Below are 17730 nucleotides of genomic sequence, written 5' to 3'. Positions count from 1 at the left end.
CAGGAGCCATCTGTGCCTTGGAGGGACTGTTTTTAAATAATGCAGAAATGATCATTTCTACCAAGCTATGCAGTACGCAGGTACGGAGAGTTTTACAACACATCAGTTAAGACTTTTTGAGTAATGGGAAGAGAGGGGAGGACATGACTTGATAGACAGGATGCAGAGAAGCCACTTTAAGTATAAAGGCAACATATATCTTTTCTGAAACGCATTTCCATGTACACATGTACTATACAGAAGTTTTCACTCTTAATGAAGCTTTTTGTTAGTCATAGAATAGGACCCATTTGGACTTTGACTGAACTCTACTGACTGTGCTAGCATCTGTCTTAGATAAGGATTGAATTTGACCCAGTTCCTTCATGTATCTTTTTTTAAAAAAACCTATTAATGTGTGTAGTGTTGCCATAATGCTCGTTAAACACTCTCAACTGAAAAATAGAACCGAATATTCAAACTGAGCCTTACTTTTATTTTACGTGTGGAGTTTTTTGTTTGTTTGCTTGCAAGGATATATGTGTGCTTAAATCTTTGCCGTTTTCTCAGCTACATTCTAATGGTTGTAAGTCCACAAGTTGAGAAGTGCCAGCACATGTGGCTCCTCTTCCTCTAAAGTGCTCTAATACCTTGGTTTAATTTTTTTTTTAAAGTAACATCTATTTTGAAGAAGGTATTGCAGCACTAGCAAATCTAGTGTAACAATTGGGAGGTTAAGTAGGGTAAGACAGAGCTGGAAAAGTGGACTAAAGCCTTCTTTATCAATCATCCTTCTCTCTTCCAACATCTGAAATAAATGAGGTATTCCTGTGGCACGTGCAATTGCTGACATCCTGTTCAGACATTGTTCTGGTGAAGAATAATTAATTACGTTTTACTACAGAATTCTGTAAATGCCGTGAAAAGTTAATCTTGATCATCTAGAACTGAACTGTGCTTCGATTTAATGAGAAATACCCATTCTGGAATTAACTAGAAAAGCAAGTAAGTATTTAAATATGTAGGAAATCAAGCCTGCAGAGCTTAGAACTCTCTTCCTTCTTTCTGCCGTGAACTCCTGTATTCTTCAGAGGATGCATGTAAATAGAGGGCAAGAGAGGAGTAACCCTGATATCAAGTGGACAGATCTGTTGAACCTGAGGAAGAACGGACAGCATGTTTTTTTTGTTGATGGATATTGTAAAATAACATTAACAAAAAGGATGCCTGACCCATCTCAGACAAAAAGGGTGGTGACATCCCAGCTTCTCAAAGTCTTGTGTTCAGGCCACTGAGTCTAGTCAGCACACAGCAGTGCAGGTGGCATTCAGTATGTCACTGAAGGATGTCCTTGAACATACCACCCTCTCACTACTAACCAAATACCTTCGGGTGCAGCACCTGTGACTCAGTGCCATCTGCAGTGCCTACAGGTTTGGTAACATTTTCTGCATCCACCCTGCAGCAAAAGTCTTCGAAGTGTCATAAGCTTTTAGTTTAGTACAGCAAATGGATCTGGGGTCAGTTGAAAGTTGACCTAATCTTTGCACTTGGCCTAGATGGGCTGAAAGATTTGCAGTTTCTGCCATAGCTGGTCCAGGAGTTGGGTTTGTCATGGAAGATGAACCTGAGTGAGTCGAAGCTGGTTCAGGGCACCATGGTAAGTGTTTTTCTGACAGGCAGAACTGCAGGTTGCAGTGCCTTTAGTCAGTGTTCAGAATATAGTGAAGCTAGATATCATCATCGTGGCTTGGCTTCACGAACGAAGATCTGGGAAGGGTTTTTCCCACGCTCACTGCAAGTGATGAGTGCACCCTTCGGGCCCGCGCCGTGGATTTTTTAGGTGAGGCGCAGCATGCGCGGAACTGGCTAGATATAAAATAACCTGAAGTATCTAGCTTCTGCCCCTTTCACTTCAACATACCTAATGAGACTGCTTGTTCGGGTAGGTCACTGTAATCTGTCCTCTATTTTGTCTCCAGGTACTGTTACAAATCTGGTACTGTTCAGAAGGATCAGGAGAGCAGCATTTTATTAAGGCTACAGCTAAAAGACTTTTAAATTTCTGGACCAAATATGTATATCAATAAATCCGCTTTTTTACATGAAGCCGTTATCAGCTCCGGTTCATCTTGCTCACTCCTATGTTGATGAAGTGGCTGAGGACCAGTGTGTGAGATGAGGTGCACGTGGAGGATTTGCATGGAAGAACAGTTGTGTGACTACTGCAAATGCTGAATTCCTATGGATGTGATTCTGCAGCTGCCAAAGTCAGTTGCAAAATCGCCTGCGACTTCATTGCTGCACACTGAAACCAAGGGAATGAGATAAGAAGGGCTTGGCACTGCTTCCTTCTAGTTCTGCATGTCCTGGGGTTTTGTGGTGCATTTCACGTTCCAGCTTCCCTGTTCTGCTAAGGCCTGTTACTGCTTTAGATGTGGGAGAAACTCCAGATACTATCAGGTGCTGGTGCCAAGACTGTAAAACCTGTCTCTTCTGGTTGCTTTTTGAAATTATTTTTAAGGGCTGTACAACATTTAGTTCTGTCTTTAGTGCAGGATTATCACTGGGAAAGGAATTTATGTCCAGGTGGGGCAGACCTGTCTCTTCCATTTAATCATAAGTCGTTTTAAAAGGCGTTTCCTGGTTATGCTTGCTTGGCCAAATTGTTTTTTGCCAGCTTCCTTGAGTACTAGGCCATAATATTTTGCTAAATGACAAGAGTTCATGCCCCCAATCCAAAATGTCCACAATTTGCTCCTATATATCTGTTTAGCATGGAATTGTACCCAGAATAAGTCAGGTGGGATGATCCTGAAGCTGTGTAGATGTTGAATTCAGATTTTGCTGATGGCTCTTCTTTGGAGCCCTTGTAGCCTGTAGAGAGGGTTGCTTTGGCGCCATTCTTTTGGGAGAAAATTTGGTTTGAATCACACAGTGAGAATATTTTTGAACAATATAAAGCCAAACCAAGGAACTTTATGCTTTTGGTTGTAATATATAGTGAGGAGTACTGGCAGTTCACTGAATCACATGTTGCAGTATTTAACATCACGCTGGCAGGAATCTGTGTGTGTTACTGTCTGTGCCAGAGAGCAACAGTTTAGAAAGAGATTTTTGTCCTGAAAATACACAAACAGATGATGTACGATCCTACTCGCTGTATTCTTATGAACAACTGAGGATTTCCTAATCATCATGAAGATGCCAGATGTCAGGCATCCTGTATTTTTTAAATGCATATTTGGTGTCTGAGTTTGGAAATGTGGGAAAAGTTCATGCAATCTGTTTTTTCTTCAGTTATGGTTGGTCATAAATGTTATATTAAGTCTCTGGATGAATAAAAGTGAGAATAAGCCCTTCTGACCTGCGACATATGTAAACACACGTGAAACCTCTAACCTGTTGGTGAAACAGAACTAAAATAGAGACAACCCGCTGAAAGCTTTGAAAAGTTGCAGTTCAGGTGTAGGAGCTCAGACTGTTGATTACTCAAGATCTGTTACTTTCCCCCTTAAGATTATTTTGTAACCTTCCTTGGAGAGGAGTACAAAGATGCCATGGATCTACACTGCATAACAGGAGATCCATTTCTCTGTCTTCCTCTTTGACAAGCATAATAGGTCTGGATCGTGAGCACTTAATATGGCACTTATAAGATGAATGTGAAATTACTTTTAAGACAAATGTAAGAAATTGCTAAGGAGAGGGGATGGACAAGGTTAGTAAGTAAAGGTAATTTTTATTAAGCCATTTGGATATCTAGAAATTTAAGTTGCTCAAATTGGGGACTCTTGGTAGAGTATGTCTTGTGGTTTGCTGTGGGGTTTTTAAAAAACTGTCTGTATAAAGTTTTGATTTCTGAAGCAGATCTACTTTGTTTGTTTTGCTACATCACACACAAAAAGTCTTGCAGGTAAAACAGCTTAGCCTTTGAGTATGGAAAGTCCCAACTCATGTAATTATGGAAATAAAAATTCTGCTTTCTGCATGAACAGATTAAGACCTTTTTTCTAGCCTTCCATGCTACTCTTTGAAATATCTCTGGAAGATTTTAGAACAGAAAAAAATAAAGACTTGGAGGATTGTGTTGTAATCCCTTAATGAAAAAAAAATCTTATGGAACTCTCTTCTGTAATTGTGGAATATAGAGAAAAAATAAACAGTTTTGCAGCATTCCTTTCTAATATTAAATTACTGCCCTAAGAGCATTGTCATGCGCTTTGGCCCTCCTGTAGAGATCAGTCCAAAAAAAAGTAGATAAAACTCAAATTGTCATCTAGACCTGGCAAAGCAAGTTAAACTGAAGAACCCAATATTAGCACTGTGGGAAAGGAGAAGGAACACTGGAGTACAGAAATATTTCAATACAGGCATAGTCGTGTAACTTTTATTCTCTAATAAAGACTGAACCTTTGCAACAAAGTTGACTGGTCTTCCATGTGTGTTAGACTGTGGAAAGGAAAGTCTTTAAGGTCTTTCAGGGAAGATTCTTTTCTTATAGGATTTTAGGGAATAATTTCTCTGTAAGCTCCTTTCTTTCTGTTATGATCCCATTAAGCCAGCAACGACAAGACTTTGATCTACAAGGAAGACAAGCTTGAGACAAGTATTTTCAGCTCAAAGTTTCCAACTCTCAATGTTGTAGCTGTTGGTAGGTTTGGAAAGACATTGATGCTGGCAAAAAAATAAACTTTATAAGCAGGGGAGATTGAACACATTTATAACTTAATTTAGAGAAGATATATAAGCTTATCTACGTGGTCAGTTTTCCAGCTCCAAGGCTACGTCATCTAGTCCAGTGGGGTTAGCAGAGTAATCCAAGGATTGTTAGATTTCAACATTAACACAATTTCAAAATGGACCCAGAAACCTCTTGCTGGTTGCTGGTCACTATAAACTACACTCTGTGGATAAAGAGTTATTTCTTGTTGGAACTAACTTGTTAGTCCTGTGTTGGGTGAAAGTAGGGAAGAAATGACATTATTGAAAAAACTGCCTTCATTGCACAGCTGGGTGCAGGTTGTGCTCTCCTTCACTCCCTTACACAGCTATTGCAGATCAGCCTTGTAAGTCGTTTGGGACTTACCCTGAATTTTAGTGTTCTGTGGTGGAACTGGATCCTTCCAAGTCTGGACGTTGTGAACTGAGATGTCTAGACTAGAAAACTGCAAGTTGCTTTAGGAGGTCAAGATCCTGACATCTGTGCAGTAACAGCAACGCAAACACTAAATCAGTGTGTGTGCTGGGAATCAGCTTGCATTTCATCTTGGGCTTTGTTGTCCCTGTCTGTGATTTTAACTGTCCAAAGTTCAGCATATCCTGTTTTTGATACTTGCGTGTAATGCATATAAGCTGTTCTGTTTAGTTTTCTCCTCTCCTCCTTTTTTCCCCTCTGTTCATACCAGCTTTTCTAAATACAATGGCATGAATTCAGTCGTGACGTAAAGGACTTGCACCTAGAGGTTAAAAGGAAAATCTGCTGGAGATAACATTGTGCTTAATGGCAAGCAAAAGGCAAATGATTTGAAGTGCTTAGATATTTCACGAAACCTTTTCTTTTGCTTTGTAACTTCTGCTGAAAAGACAGTTGCAGCACTTTGCTATTGTTGCCGCTGGTGGAAAACAGAAAGTAGTATGGAAGTCATAATAGACTTTGGAGTTTCTAGCAAATCTCTCTGTCTTTCTTTTTTTTTTGGTCACTGAAATTCTGTTTGTGGTATCATGGCGGGGAGGGAAGGGTGTCTTGCTGAGGTTTTTGTTGGTTTTTGCAAATTTTCCTGAAGACGGTCAGCACTAGTCTGCCTTCTTATGACAAGATATTCTGCAGCTATGTTTCTTTTCTATGTGTTCAAGTGAATGTATTTGCTTTGTTGTTTGTTTTGGACAGATCTTGGGTCTTTGGATCTTGGAATGTCTTGTCTTTTTTCTTTTTTTCCTTTTTTTCCTCTTTTTCCTCTTTTTCCCCCTGAGTTTTCAGAAAGTTTTCATCCCAGGAACAGTGCTTATGTGCTTAGGGTATTACTCTAAAAATACTGTAATATTAAGTGGAAATGTCAAATTGGAGGCAAATTTAAGAATCTATGCTGGGGATTATGATTTTCCTCCAGATAGATTATAAGGAATAGGCACTGAAGAGTGGTCCTTAGATTTGACCAGGAATAGCTTTTGGTGGTGGGTTGGATGTCAACCACAGACTATCCAAATGATATAAAGGGGGAGGAAGTTAAAAACGAAATGTAAACTGGATGTAGAAAAGCTGAGAAGATGAGCAGATGAGATGGGAGATATTAGAGAAATACAGCTGCGCTACCCAGTTGGGCCCATCATCACCACAGTGTTCTGTAGTTTCATTTTCTTCTGCAGCGCTTTACTTTTTAGCCTCCTTTTTGGAAATTAAACCTAAAGCTGTGTCTTTCAGACATTTTTCTACATATCAGAAAGTGTACTTACGCTTGAAATGAAAGGTACTATTTTTTTCTTAACCACAGAATGAAAGGTACTATTTTTTTCTTAACCACAGAATGCCAGAGCCTGCCCAGCAGAATGGGTGAAAAGCCAAAAAATGTATGGGGTTTTCCTTTGATATGAAAATATTTGCACAGCTCTAACAAAGATTTAGAGCTTTAGTTTCCAAGATAGCACCCCTGTTGTTAATCCCATCTGTACTCTGTGGGATATCTGTAGTGACATACCACGAACATTTGAGGTAAAAATAGGCTCTTTTGCCGAGCGACGGTAAGGAACAAGACTGCTGCTGTGGTTAAAGTTATCACATAGTCATACTCATTTACATGCATCTCATGCTGACCTATCTCAACTAGCAAAAACCGAGAGTGGGTAAAAACAGATTGGGGGAGAACATTTCTTTATGCTGTGCTAAGTCAGTGCTTGGATATTCCAGGTAGATGCAATGTGGAAGTGGTTTTTATTGGGTTTTTTAGGATTTCTAGGCATTTTCTAGGATTTTTATTCACTAATGTGAATGATTAAATGATTAAATCATGATTAAAAGTGTTGGGAGATCAGCAGCAGTTGAGAGATGCCTCTCCAGAGCACTGTGGAGTTATTTTATGCCGATGATGGGATGGTGTTTGAAAGCATGACATTTTTCCTTTCAGTTTATGTGAGAGATATATTGAAGTTATTGATCTGTCTTTGAGCATCCATTAATGTCCAGTTAGCTTTTAAAAATGACTCTTGGGTTTTCTATGTGTGTCTTGATCTCCCACCCCCTCAAGCTAATGAAATACTTATTTCAAATGAGAGTCTTGCAATATAGATGTGAAAAGCTGTCCTATCTTCAGCATCTTTCATCATCTTGCCTGACACTTTCCTGTCATTTTCAGCTTTGCTTTCAAGCCTGTCCCTTTCTTCCTTCCCACTCTCTGCCAAAAGTCCAACCAGCCTTGCTGCAGGTCACGCATGTATTATATATACCCCGACCTGGAAAGAACCATTGCTTCCATGGCTGGAGCAAGTGGGATTTAAAGCACACACACTTGTGAAAAAAGAGCACCTTTGCTGCATGGACTCTTATTTATATGAAATGGAGCAAACCTGGGAGGAGAGTGTGAGCCAGAGCTGCTGCGCTGTGGCCAGCGGTTGTTTACCGTGTGAAGTGCAATGTTACCGTTCACATCTGATTTAAAAGTGCTGACTGCCACGAATGCCAGGCTGTTACCTGTTTATACGTGTTTCTCTTTCATTTTCCTGTGGTAAACTTTCTGGCCAAGGTACTGTGTAAGGCAGTTCCTGATTTCTCCTCTACGTTAGGTACCTGAAACATTGCATGGAATTAGTATACAATAGGTGGGAGCAAAAGGTGTAAGTCATCCCTGAGTTTGCTTGATGGCAGCGATGGAGCTTTACTAAAGCAAATTGATTAATTTAATTTATTTCTCAACCTGAGACTGAAGTGCCTGTGTGCTCAGTAGGCAAATCCCTTGTGGAAGATGCTGGCACAACCACACGTGATGAGGAGAAGTAGGTGCTGGCAGTGCAAAACTGGCAAGGGGACAAGGATGTATTTGGGTTTCCAGACAAAGAGCTGGGACAGTCCATCAGCAAGCAGTTGCTGGTGAAGCAGCTCAGCAGCCACCCTGCTGGTGGGAGGAGCTGGCTGGTTTGGTACCTCCATCGTAGCACCTCTCGCACCATATGTGGGATGGAGCCCGCTGGGGAGGATAGGGGGAGCAATGGTAAAAGTGCTGCTGCTTCTGTGGGGCAGCATCTGTCTCCAAACCTGTAAAGGGTCTTGCTGATACTGGTTGGCAATTGCACTCCTGCCCCTATTTTCTGCCTGTGGTCTGTAACTAATGTTTAAATTGAATGAGTCTGTGTGCTTCTATAGGACCTGCAGGATCCAGTGCAGATGTTTCAGCCTCAGTGATTATATAAAATTATTGAAACCATTTTACAATAGATAACAATCATTGTAGATTCAGTTAGAAGCTTTTGTTTTGAACTGCTTGTCTTTTAAAATAAACCATTTTTTTCTGTTTTCATTTTTTTCGACAAAACCATTATCTGCTGGTGAACAGGCATCGGAGGAAGTGTCAAAATCTCTGCAAGCAATGAAGGAAATTCTGTGTGGGACCACGGACAAGGAGCCACCTACAGAAGTCGTGGCTCAGCTGGCGCAAGAGCTTTATAACAGTGGCCTTCTAGTGACGCTTATTGCCAACCTGCAGCTGATAGATTTCGAGGTAAGTCAGTGTTCATGAACCTTTTAGTTTCCTTAGTCTCAGTGTTGTCAGTGAGTAGAGCTGTTATTTTTCTGAAGTCTAAATAATTTTGTTGCATTCAAAACCTTTTCATGTGCTGAGGGAAGCAGCTGCTGTGGATTGGTCAGTGTCTTGATAGACATGCTTATATACTGGATGTAAATACAATGCATCTGAATTTTTTTATTATTAAAACAAAACCAGAAAAGAAATATTGCCATGTGTATCCAAACCAGATAGGAAATGATGCTGAGAATACTGTCTACAACTGACTTTGTAAAGCACAGTGATGAACCTCTGACTTTGATAATAATTGGACGTATGGGAAAATCTCAACTGTCAAAGACTGAAAAAATAGGATGGTGTAGTTTAGAGGAATGGAGTTCAATAAGGTGTTAAAAACTGACAGCAGGTGGCAAGGTAAATTGTGTTGCCTCCACTTAATTCTTTGGATTAAAAGAAGAACGAAATTTTCTTTTGCCAGTGGAATGATTAATATGAATGCGAATGTATACATATTATTTAATTTTACGTAGGTTGCTCTGAAAGTAATGCCTCCTGTTTGTTTCCATGGAAACTACAACAAAGAGCACAATAACACTATTTGACAGAGCAAATTCTCATCTACAGAACACTAGTTTTCAACACAGTCTCTACCATAGGCTGTGCATTTTCCCCAGCAACGAACAAGAGCCTGCGTGTTGCGCTCGTAACAATCTGCACCAGGGGAGGTGACCCAGCGTCACTGTCACCACTGCTGAAATGCGCCACCCACCCTCTCACTGTGCTGATACCCGCTGTTTGGTCTCCGTAAACTTCAGCAGTGTCGATGAATGCCAATGGGTGCCATTTTTAACACGTGGAGGAATTCAGTAACACCCCTTTGCTTCATACACACTGCCACGTCAGACACCGTGTTGTCGGACCGTCCCTTTGCTGCCATCTGTCACACGGCAACAAAATTTAATGGAATATTGGTGGGAAGGTTCAACCTCTGCTGCCACACCACAACATCCGCCTCTGACATTGTGGGCCAACATGATAAAATTACTTTTGGGACATCTCTAGTATATATATATACACATATACAAAATTACATATTCCATGGAACTCCTTCCAGTTTTGTTGTTAAAGCCAAAAACTTAGTAGGCAACTACTAAAACAACTGAACTTGCTTATAAATAAGGAGAAGAAGAGTTATGGTAGTAAACATTGCGGTAATTAAGGATAAATATAAACCCTTTTATTTGACCTTTGTCTGGTAGGAACTGGGAAGAAACTTTGTTGCTGGTGGGCCATTGTAGTATTCCTGTGGTCTACAGTCAGCCAGGTAGTGGTCCCCAAGGACTGCTGTTGTGAGTCCTGTGATTTCTGTGGTTCCCTAGTGCTGGTGAATCATCACAAGTGTCCGAGTGTCTCTGAGTAGTGGGAAATCCCCAGCTCCCAGGAACCAAACCTCCACCACTGAGGTCTGAAGCAGGAGCAGTACCCAGTGTATAGGGCAGAGCAGCTGCCAATTTTAAAAATCAGTTCCCCGAGAGATCATCTGATGCTCTCAGAGACACCTTTTGTGGGGGTTTTACTTTCTTGTGGAAATTTTCTCCCCTTATTGAAGTTATTTGTTTTTTGACTCTCTTCCCATTTTGTAAATGAATGAAAGCGAGGAACAATGGGAGATTTATGTTTTCTTTTTCCCCACCCCCAGTAAAGCCAGGATTCAAGAGACCAAGTTATTTATTCTGTATTCTTTTTTGAAAATGTTGTTAGTGGAGTTCTCTCACTCTTCCTCAGGTCTTAGGTTCAGGAGATTTTTTTTTTTTTTTTTTTTTTTTAATCTTAGTGGAGTTCTCTCACTCTTCCTCGGGTGTTATGGTCAGGGATTTTTTTTTTTTTTTTTTTTTTTTTTAATGCTAGAACTTACCGAGATCCTTTCATTTGTCTTCTCCCTGCCACACCTTGTTACTGTTAATTACAAAAAAACCTCCAAAATTCAACATCAAAACCCTTAAAAAGCCAGTAATTTATTTATTTGTGTTTTAAGGAAGAAAAAAAAAAAGGAGGAGAGAGGTGAGAAGAAGATACTGTTAGCAAATACACCACAGAAGGGAAACTGCTGCGTTATTGTGGTTACCTGACAGTCTGTATTGCTTTTGTCAGACAAAAGACTCTGTACAGACATACTGAGAGCACAGACTTCAAATGGAAGCCCTGAAGGAAATACCTCATCTGTTTCCTGAATTACTGTTACTACAAACAATTCTAATAGCTCTTATTGCACAATAGATTTTTTCCATGAAAAAAACTTTTCAGTCATTTAGCAAAGCCATTGTACATACTGCTTGGAAAAACAGTAGAAACAAAATGTCATTGAACAAGAGGCTAGTAAGAGCATGCGCTGCTTTGTCTTTGTATTCCCATTGACTTTTCAGATTATCAACTTTTCTGCTTCCATTTTATTACATTGGTGGGCATAGTTGGCATTTAGTTTTCTTTGTTGAACAAACAATTTCATCACTTTGTAACATGCAAATTAAGTTTTGATCTGTATGTAATGGTAGAAAGCAAAATCATTAATTATGTAAAAAAAAAACCAACCTGGTTTATGAAGAGAATAATGTTTATGCAGGTTACTTTGTTGTAACCTGACTCCCCGTCTCCTCCTCACCAACCCTGCTGCCCACTTTGGTCCCAGTTTTGCACAGCTGTACTTTCCTCTGAATATGTGTTTTCAAAGACTTCATTAAATTTGATAGCTGTTTAGAGTTAATGCCCCCACCAAGAAAAAGGCAGAAGCACAGCCTCAAGTTCTGGCTCATTGGTGTTTCATCTGCCAGTAGACTTACAGCACATGTGGCTGGGGTGGACGTGCACGCAGGGGAGACTTGCATGTGTCCATCACACGTCTGTAGAAAACACAGGTTTGTTGCTTCTGACACTCAAGAAACAAGATACAATTCCGGTCATGATATGGTTATGAAGCTCTAAAGTTGGGTTTGGGTAGGAGCCCGGAATCAAGATCAGACTCGATTTTTTTTAAAATTTAAAATATGAACTTTATTGTTGAACTTTGAAGAACTCGGGAAAGTGTGCATACAGAAAAAGTCAACTAAAAAAATAGATGTTACTAACTGTGTAAGCCTAAACATTCATGAGCTCTGAAGTCACTAAAAGATGCAGTAAATAGCCACAAACCCAGGAAACCATGTTAGAAGCTTTCCCTCTGTCTTGAAACAGGAGCTAGATTATGGTATAGGTAACACGCAATTTGTTATTTATACAGTGGCGTCTTTTGCAGGGTTTTTTTGTCGTTGTCTAGCCACTTTCTTTCCATGCTGCCTTATATTGTGCTTCAGTGGCCATATATGTTTCGTTATAAGGCAAAACTGAATCATGGATCCAAGTAAGAAGTGTTCCCTCCAGGAGAACCCAGAGAAACCTACTTCTCTGGCTTTTACCATCACTGGTCTCTAGAAAATCAGATATAATTGGAGATTTATATATATGTCATATCTGTATAGATACACACACGCACATCTTCTCTCTAAGATATGTATAGAGGCATATATCTCCTCTCTGCTATTGGATATAATGCCATAGTGCACCTAATATTAAGTAACTCATATAAAATTCGGCATAGCAGAGAGGATTACTTAATTTTTGGCCATTTCACCTTGCCCTTTCAACAGGTCTGCTTTGTCTGGATTGTTTTTGTCTTGGATTAACTGCTGAAGCCGTGGGGGAATCATGGGATTCAAGTGTATGTTATGGGTATTGTAAAGATAAGAGAGAATGGGACAACTTTGTAAAGAATTTGTCTAATTAAGAGAATGTCCAAGGGTCAGAAGTGTTGCAGACAAAGGCAGATGGACTGGCCTGCTCTGATTTGATTCTCCTATTTAATTCCCTGAGTCTCCAAGCCAGCTGGGTTGGAACAAGTAGGAAAGCAGAATATTTTGTGTTTCTCAGCAGTGATTTATTTGTAGAGGTGAAACCAGGGAATTTCCTTCTGTGTGAAACTATCTGCTCCTTGGCTTCAAACATTCAATAAGTTCTCCACCAAGGAATGTTTGTCCTCTTGAGACAGATCAATGAGCATGTACAGATTATAAGAAACCTTTAGCTTTAGCTTGCCCTGTCCATAGTGACCGACTGTTGACTCAGTGCCTTGGTTACTGGTCATTAGTGCAGTGGTCTCCCCCCTCCATTAATTTCACACGTCAGTTTATCTATCTCCTGTGGCCAGGGGAGAAAGCAGTGGGAGAGGAAGGTGACTTCTAATGCAAGACGTATTGGCAAACCCTGTAGTTGAATAGAACATAATTTGGAAAGACCTTCTGAAAAGCTGCATGGGGAAGCATTTGTAGACAAAACGTGATTATGCAGATAGGTACATGGGGGAGAAAATTAGGACAACGTGAAGGATCTTAGTTGTGACAAAAGGAGAGACAATACATCTGACAGCTGTTTTTTCAGTACTAATTATTTCGTTCTTCATGGTGGAATAATGGGCACAGTTTTAAATTTAATCCTGATTTTCACAAATGCAATCAGACTTGGCATCGATTGCATTTGAATATTGAAAAGCTTTAGCTTTGTAAGTCTAGACTGTGGGGCAACGTTCTTGCTACTAGCTTGGCAAATGTGTGGGTCGCGGCAGCAGTACACACTGCAAAAGCGTGTTGGACTCAGGGGAGTGGCTTGCTTTTTTGTTACTTCAATGTTGCTATTTAAGATGGCAGGAACTTGCTCGACCGAGCAAGGCGGACACACGTCTTCATTTTGAAAAGAAAAGTGTAGATGGGAGTGGGGGAATTGGTAGTTTTCAGAGGTACCCGATGACAGAAGCCTTCTTGTGGTGTTGAAACAGCAAGTATGATGTGGTGGGACTGTGGTGGAACCAAAAAAAGGAGACTGACTTGATTTGTTTTCAATTTCATTTCTGCTTTAAATAGAGGTTATGGTGAATGGTCATTTGTTTGTGTTTTTCCAGTTGGAGATATATTTTGCTTCTTTTACAGGGCAAAAAGGATGTTTCCCAGATATTTAATAACATCTTGAGAAGACAAATTGGTACGCGCAGCCCTACTGTGGAATACATTAGTGCCCATCCACATATCCTCTTCATGCTTCTAAAAGGGTGAGTGCTTAAATATGATTTTCATTAAAAAATGTTGCCTGAAACATGCTGAAAACAAACAAAAAACCCCATGGATTTTCAGATTTTGTTCCAGATTTATTATTTTGTTTCTTTCATACTGACTTTCTTTCTACTTGACTGTATACTTTTTAATGACTGGAGTATTTTATTTGGCTGTTGTTTCTTCACCAAACTTCATGTTGGAATAATTATGTGCTCATTGTTTTTGACTGCTCCCCACATAATGTGTAGTTCAATTCTTACCCTAAACTCTCGTGTAGCATTGTTGATGACTGCTGAGTTTCATTTAGACCTTTTTTCATTGCAGGAGTGCTTATTGTGGTTTCTGCAAATAACTGGAGTCAAACCGGTCCACTATGTGGTAGAACAGAGAAAGGCAAAAATGCATAATAAAAAAAAAAAGCATAATAAAAAAATTGTGTCTGTGGGACAGACTTCTCCAACGCTTGCAGCAACATGTGAACTTCAAATGTAAATTAATGAACTCCCTGACTTTCAGCATTAATTTTTTTTTTTTTTGTCTTTTAACCTTTGAGAGAGTCACTGCTCAGCTGTAACCCAGTGGTTTCCAAAGTAAGTTGGCCAAGGAGAAGGAGTAGACTGCTGTGTGGAGAGTATATCACTTGTAGTTCCATTCAGGAGTGCATGAGTATTGGCCTAAAACTCTTGAGGTTTCTGTCCCCATTAATTTTGACTAAAAGCACCTTCCATTCAGTGAGAAGATTTGCTTTTCCAACCCTTGAAGTCTACTGTTTTCTGCAAAGTTTTCTTTTGGCTTTAGGGTTTTGTTTATTTTTTCCCTAAGGAAAGAAGAATGCATGTAATTGGGATTAAACAACTGCTGTAGATAATTTATTTGCTAATATTTTTTTTATTTGCTAATATGTAAATCAACATGGACTCTCAGAGTAGCTGTATGGTCGCATTAGTAACAGCTATTCAAAACCACGATACAAGCCTTTTAGATTAATGTTCTTAAGTGAATTAATTTTTTTGTCTTCCTCTTGAGGTTGAAGATTAGTATTTTTACCATTTGCTCCGCAGCCAGAGTTACGAAAATGCTTAAGCACCGTCTAAGGTTTGTGCATAACAAGGCTGCAGCCCCAAGGGTAAGACTCCCTTCAGCCAGCCTCCCCCCACCCCTTCCAGGGCAGACCCCAGCCAGGAGAGGAACAGGCACTGGAGTCCTCTAAAGCATTTATTTCCTTCAAATTGGCAACATTCTTGCACAGCTGAGTAGGGGTGGAAAAGTAACCCAGAGAACTAGAACCAGTGATTTCAAGAACTGTGAGCTTGCTGTTGAACGTGGTAGCAAATCTCTTGCTTGCTGTGAGAGCAGGAGGTGTGGACCTGTTGCCTTCCTTGCAGGCAGGGCGGTGGGTAGCCCGGGCAGGTGACTGGGCTGAGCTAGATCTTGCTCTTACAAGTATAATGATTTGTTGTAATTTAGCTTTAATTTTGAAAGTCTTGACTGGTTTTGTGTTACTAAATGCTCACTTCCTCAGAAGGGAAACCAGTGAGCTAATTAAATGGGTTTGGGTTTCATTTATTTCAAACTCACCATTTCTATAAACCTCAAACTAGTTGTTTCGAGGCAATGATGATAATTGTCTCGGTTTTCATTAAGTTGTACAACTGTTTTCAATTTCATATATAGATACAATCATTTTCTTCCCTTTTCTCTGTCTTTGCTTTTTTGATTTTTTACTAATTTTGTTTTTGCACATTGCGCATGTATTGCTACCATATGTCTAGGCTTTATTTAAAGCAAAAAAATATTTTTGAATCATGTCCCAGATATTGTTTGGCATCTGTAACAACCAATAATATTAAGATGCTAAAGATTTTATGTTATGCATCTGTTCTGCTGATATTTTACTGTAGGTGACCTGAGCCACTGGACATATTTCGATGGCATCACTTAGGTGCTTTTCTGGAGATTGCTGCTGCATGCAGCAGCGTGTCTAAGGTAGTCTGGTCCACAAGCTCCTTGCTCTTGATTTCTTGGCTCGCTCTCTGCAGCACCTCTCTGTCAGAATGGCCGTTTCTGGAGTTTCTTGTTAGAAAGTTGAATTCATCAGCAGTAGTCCAGGAGACAGTCCTGTCCAACCCTGACAGTGTCTGAGCGGCTGCTGCAGAACAGCAAAATGATGTCAAACACGATGCTGCCTTACCTGCTTATGTCCTGCTGCTGGGACTGTCTAAAAAGGATGCTTAAAATGTGTGCCTACAGCAAGGGTAGGGACCTGAACGCACAGCTTGCTGCATGCAGGCAGTGTGTGGTGCTTGACTGCAGTCGGCTATGAGACTGGGAAACACACGCTTCTTGTTAGACACTGCCATTTGAAAATGTGACTCAAGGACATGTTTTCCTATTTGTTTAATGCTAAATGGAATATATGAAATAAAAATCTGCTTAAAGGAAAGGAAAGTGGATTTGGCTGGCTTGTACCGTTCAGAGTTTGTTACATGACATCTGGAGAGAGAAAAAAATTTCTACCCTGACTATAGAAAAAACAGCCTGGGACTATTGTGAGGGCTTGTCATTGTTTTACTTGTATTGGATGCAAAATTTCCTCTGCCCCCTGACAGTTCCCAACAGCATCAACAAAAGGTTGGTTTTTTCATTGCATAATGTGAGCTCCGTTGAGTGGGAAGAATCCTGAATCAGAGCTCCCGCCCAGTGTTTCCTGTCTAATACTCCAGTGGCACTGCCAGCTTGAGATAACTGTTCTTAGCTTTTAGGCTTCGTTTTGTTGGCTACTTCCTTCCAGCTTCTCAGCTTCAGAAAAACATACAGCACATAGTTCACTACTATTTTCTTTCTTTCTTTTTTTTTTTTTTTTTTTTTTTTTTTTTTTTTTTTTTTTTTTTTTTTTTTTTTTTTTTTTGGTAGTTAATTGACCTTCCTACCCCATGAGTACTTGCTTTGGTAGTATCTTATTTTCTGTGTGTGCAGGCTTGGCATATCAGTAGGATTTCAGATGAATACAATCCTGGAGTATATAGAGTTTCATGTGGGCCACATTTTTTCTTTGGTGTCAGCATATTGCATTATGCCAGAAATAAGTTTAGTCCTTCCTTTGTAATCTAAAATATTTTCCCTCTAGTACAGTAGTACAGTGACTGTGGAGGACTTGAAGTTTACGGCACTTGCATTTTTTCTCACAGGTGACAAATGTATAAGCTCCTTTGTGAATATATATGATGCCATGTGCTATCTCTAATGTACTTAGTCACTGCCCCAATCTGTTTTGTGATGACCTCTTCTTATCACAGTACAGTTAAAGCTTTGGCTTTAACTGTGTATTTAAAGTATTATATTAACTGTGTATTTAAAGTATATTGGCTGAAGTTGCAGAATTCCCCTTGAATTTATCCAAGGATAAACTCAAGCTATAGAAGTCAGCGTAAAATCAGATCAGAATGTAGCCTTGTGTCTCCCAGACTCGATGCCTTCCTAATCTCCTTCCTGTACTTATTACTTTGTACCATCTTCTGCTCTAGCCATACAAGTATGATTCCCTTTGTACTGAGATGCATCTCTGCTCTCATTCTTGCCTCTTTCAGCCTCCACAATAAGTGTTTTGAAATACTTCAAGTTCATTATTTCATTTTCTGATTGCCCCAGTAGTCAGTATGTGGGGGTTTCTGTAGGTTGTAGGTTCATCCAAACGGAGAATAACTCAGTATTTTTCCTGCTGTGGGAAAGCATCAGTGTAGAGCACTAATTGCTCATTAGAAGTCATTTTATACACATTTCTATCATTCCTGCACGATGGCTTTGCATGTAAGTGTGGGTGCAGAGAACATGCCAGCTATGGCTGGGCAGCCTGTAAAATTCTTCCCCGCATACTCCCGGAGCCA

General features: G+C 40.0%; 1 protein-coding gene across 1 annotated transcript in view; it reads left to right on the top strand.

Moving 5' to 3' along the window:
* The window catches only part of CAB39L (calcium binding protein 39-like), a 45861-nt gene that overhangs the window by 11940 nt on the left and 16191 nt on the right, over positions 1–17730 (top strand). The window contains exons 3-4 of the mRNA XM_010143569.1: positions 8523–8687; positions 13724–13842. Coding sequence (XP_010141871.1) covers positions 8523–8687; positions 13724–13842 — 284 coding nt within the window. The remainder of the gene's footprint in view (positions 1–8522; positions 8688–13723; positions 13843–17730) is intronic.

The sequence above is a fragment of the Buceros rhinoceros genome, unplaced genomic scaffold, assembly GCF_000710305.1.
Source record: "Buceros rhinoceros silvestris isolate BGI_N320 unplaced genomic scaffold, ASM71030v1 scaffold3369, whole genome shotgun sequence".
Lineage (NCBI taxonomy): Eukaryota > Metazoa > Chordata > Aves > Bucerotiformes > Bucerotidae > Buceros > Buceros rhinoceros.
Note: the sequence above shows the minus strand (reverse complement) of the source record. Positions and strands in the feature narration are given on the sequence as shown.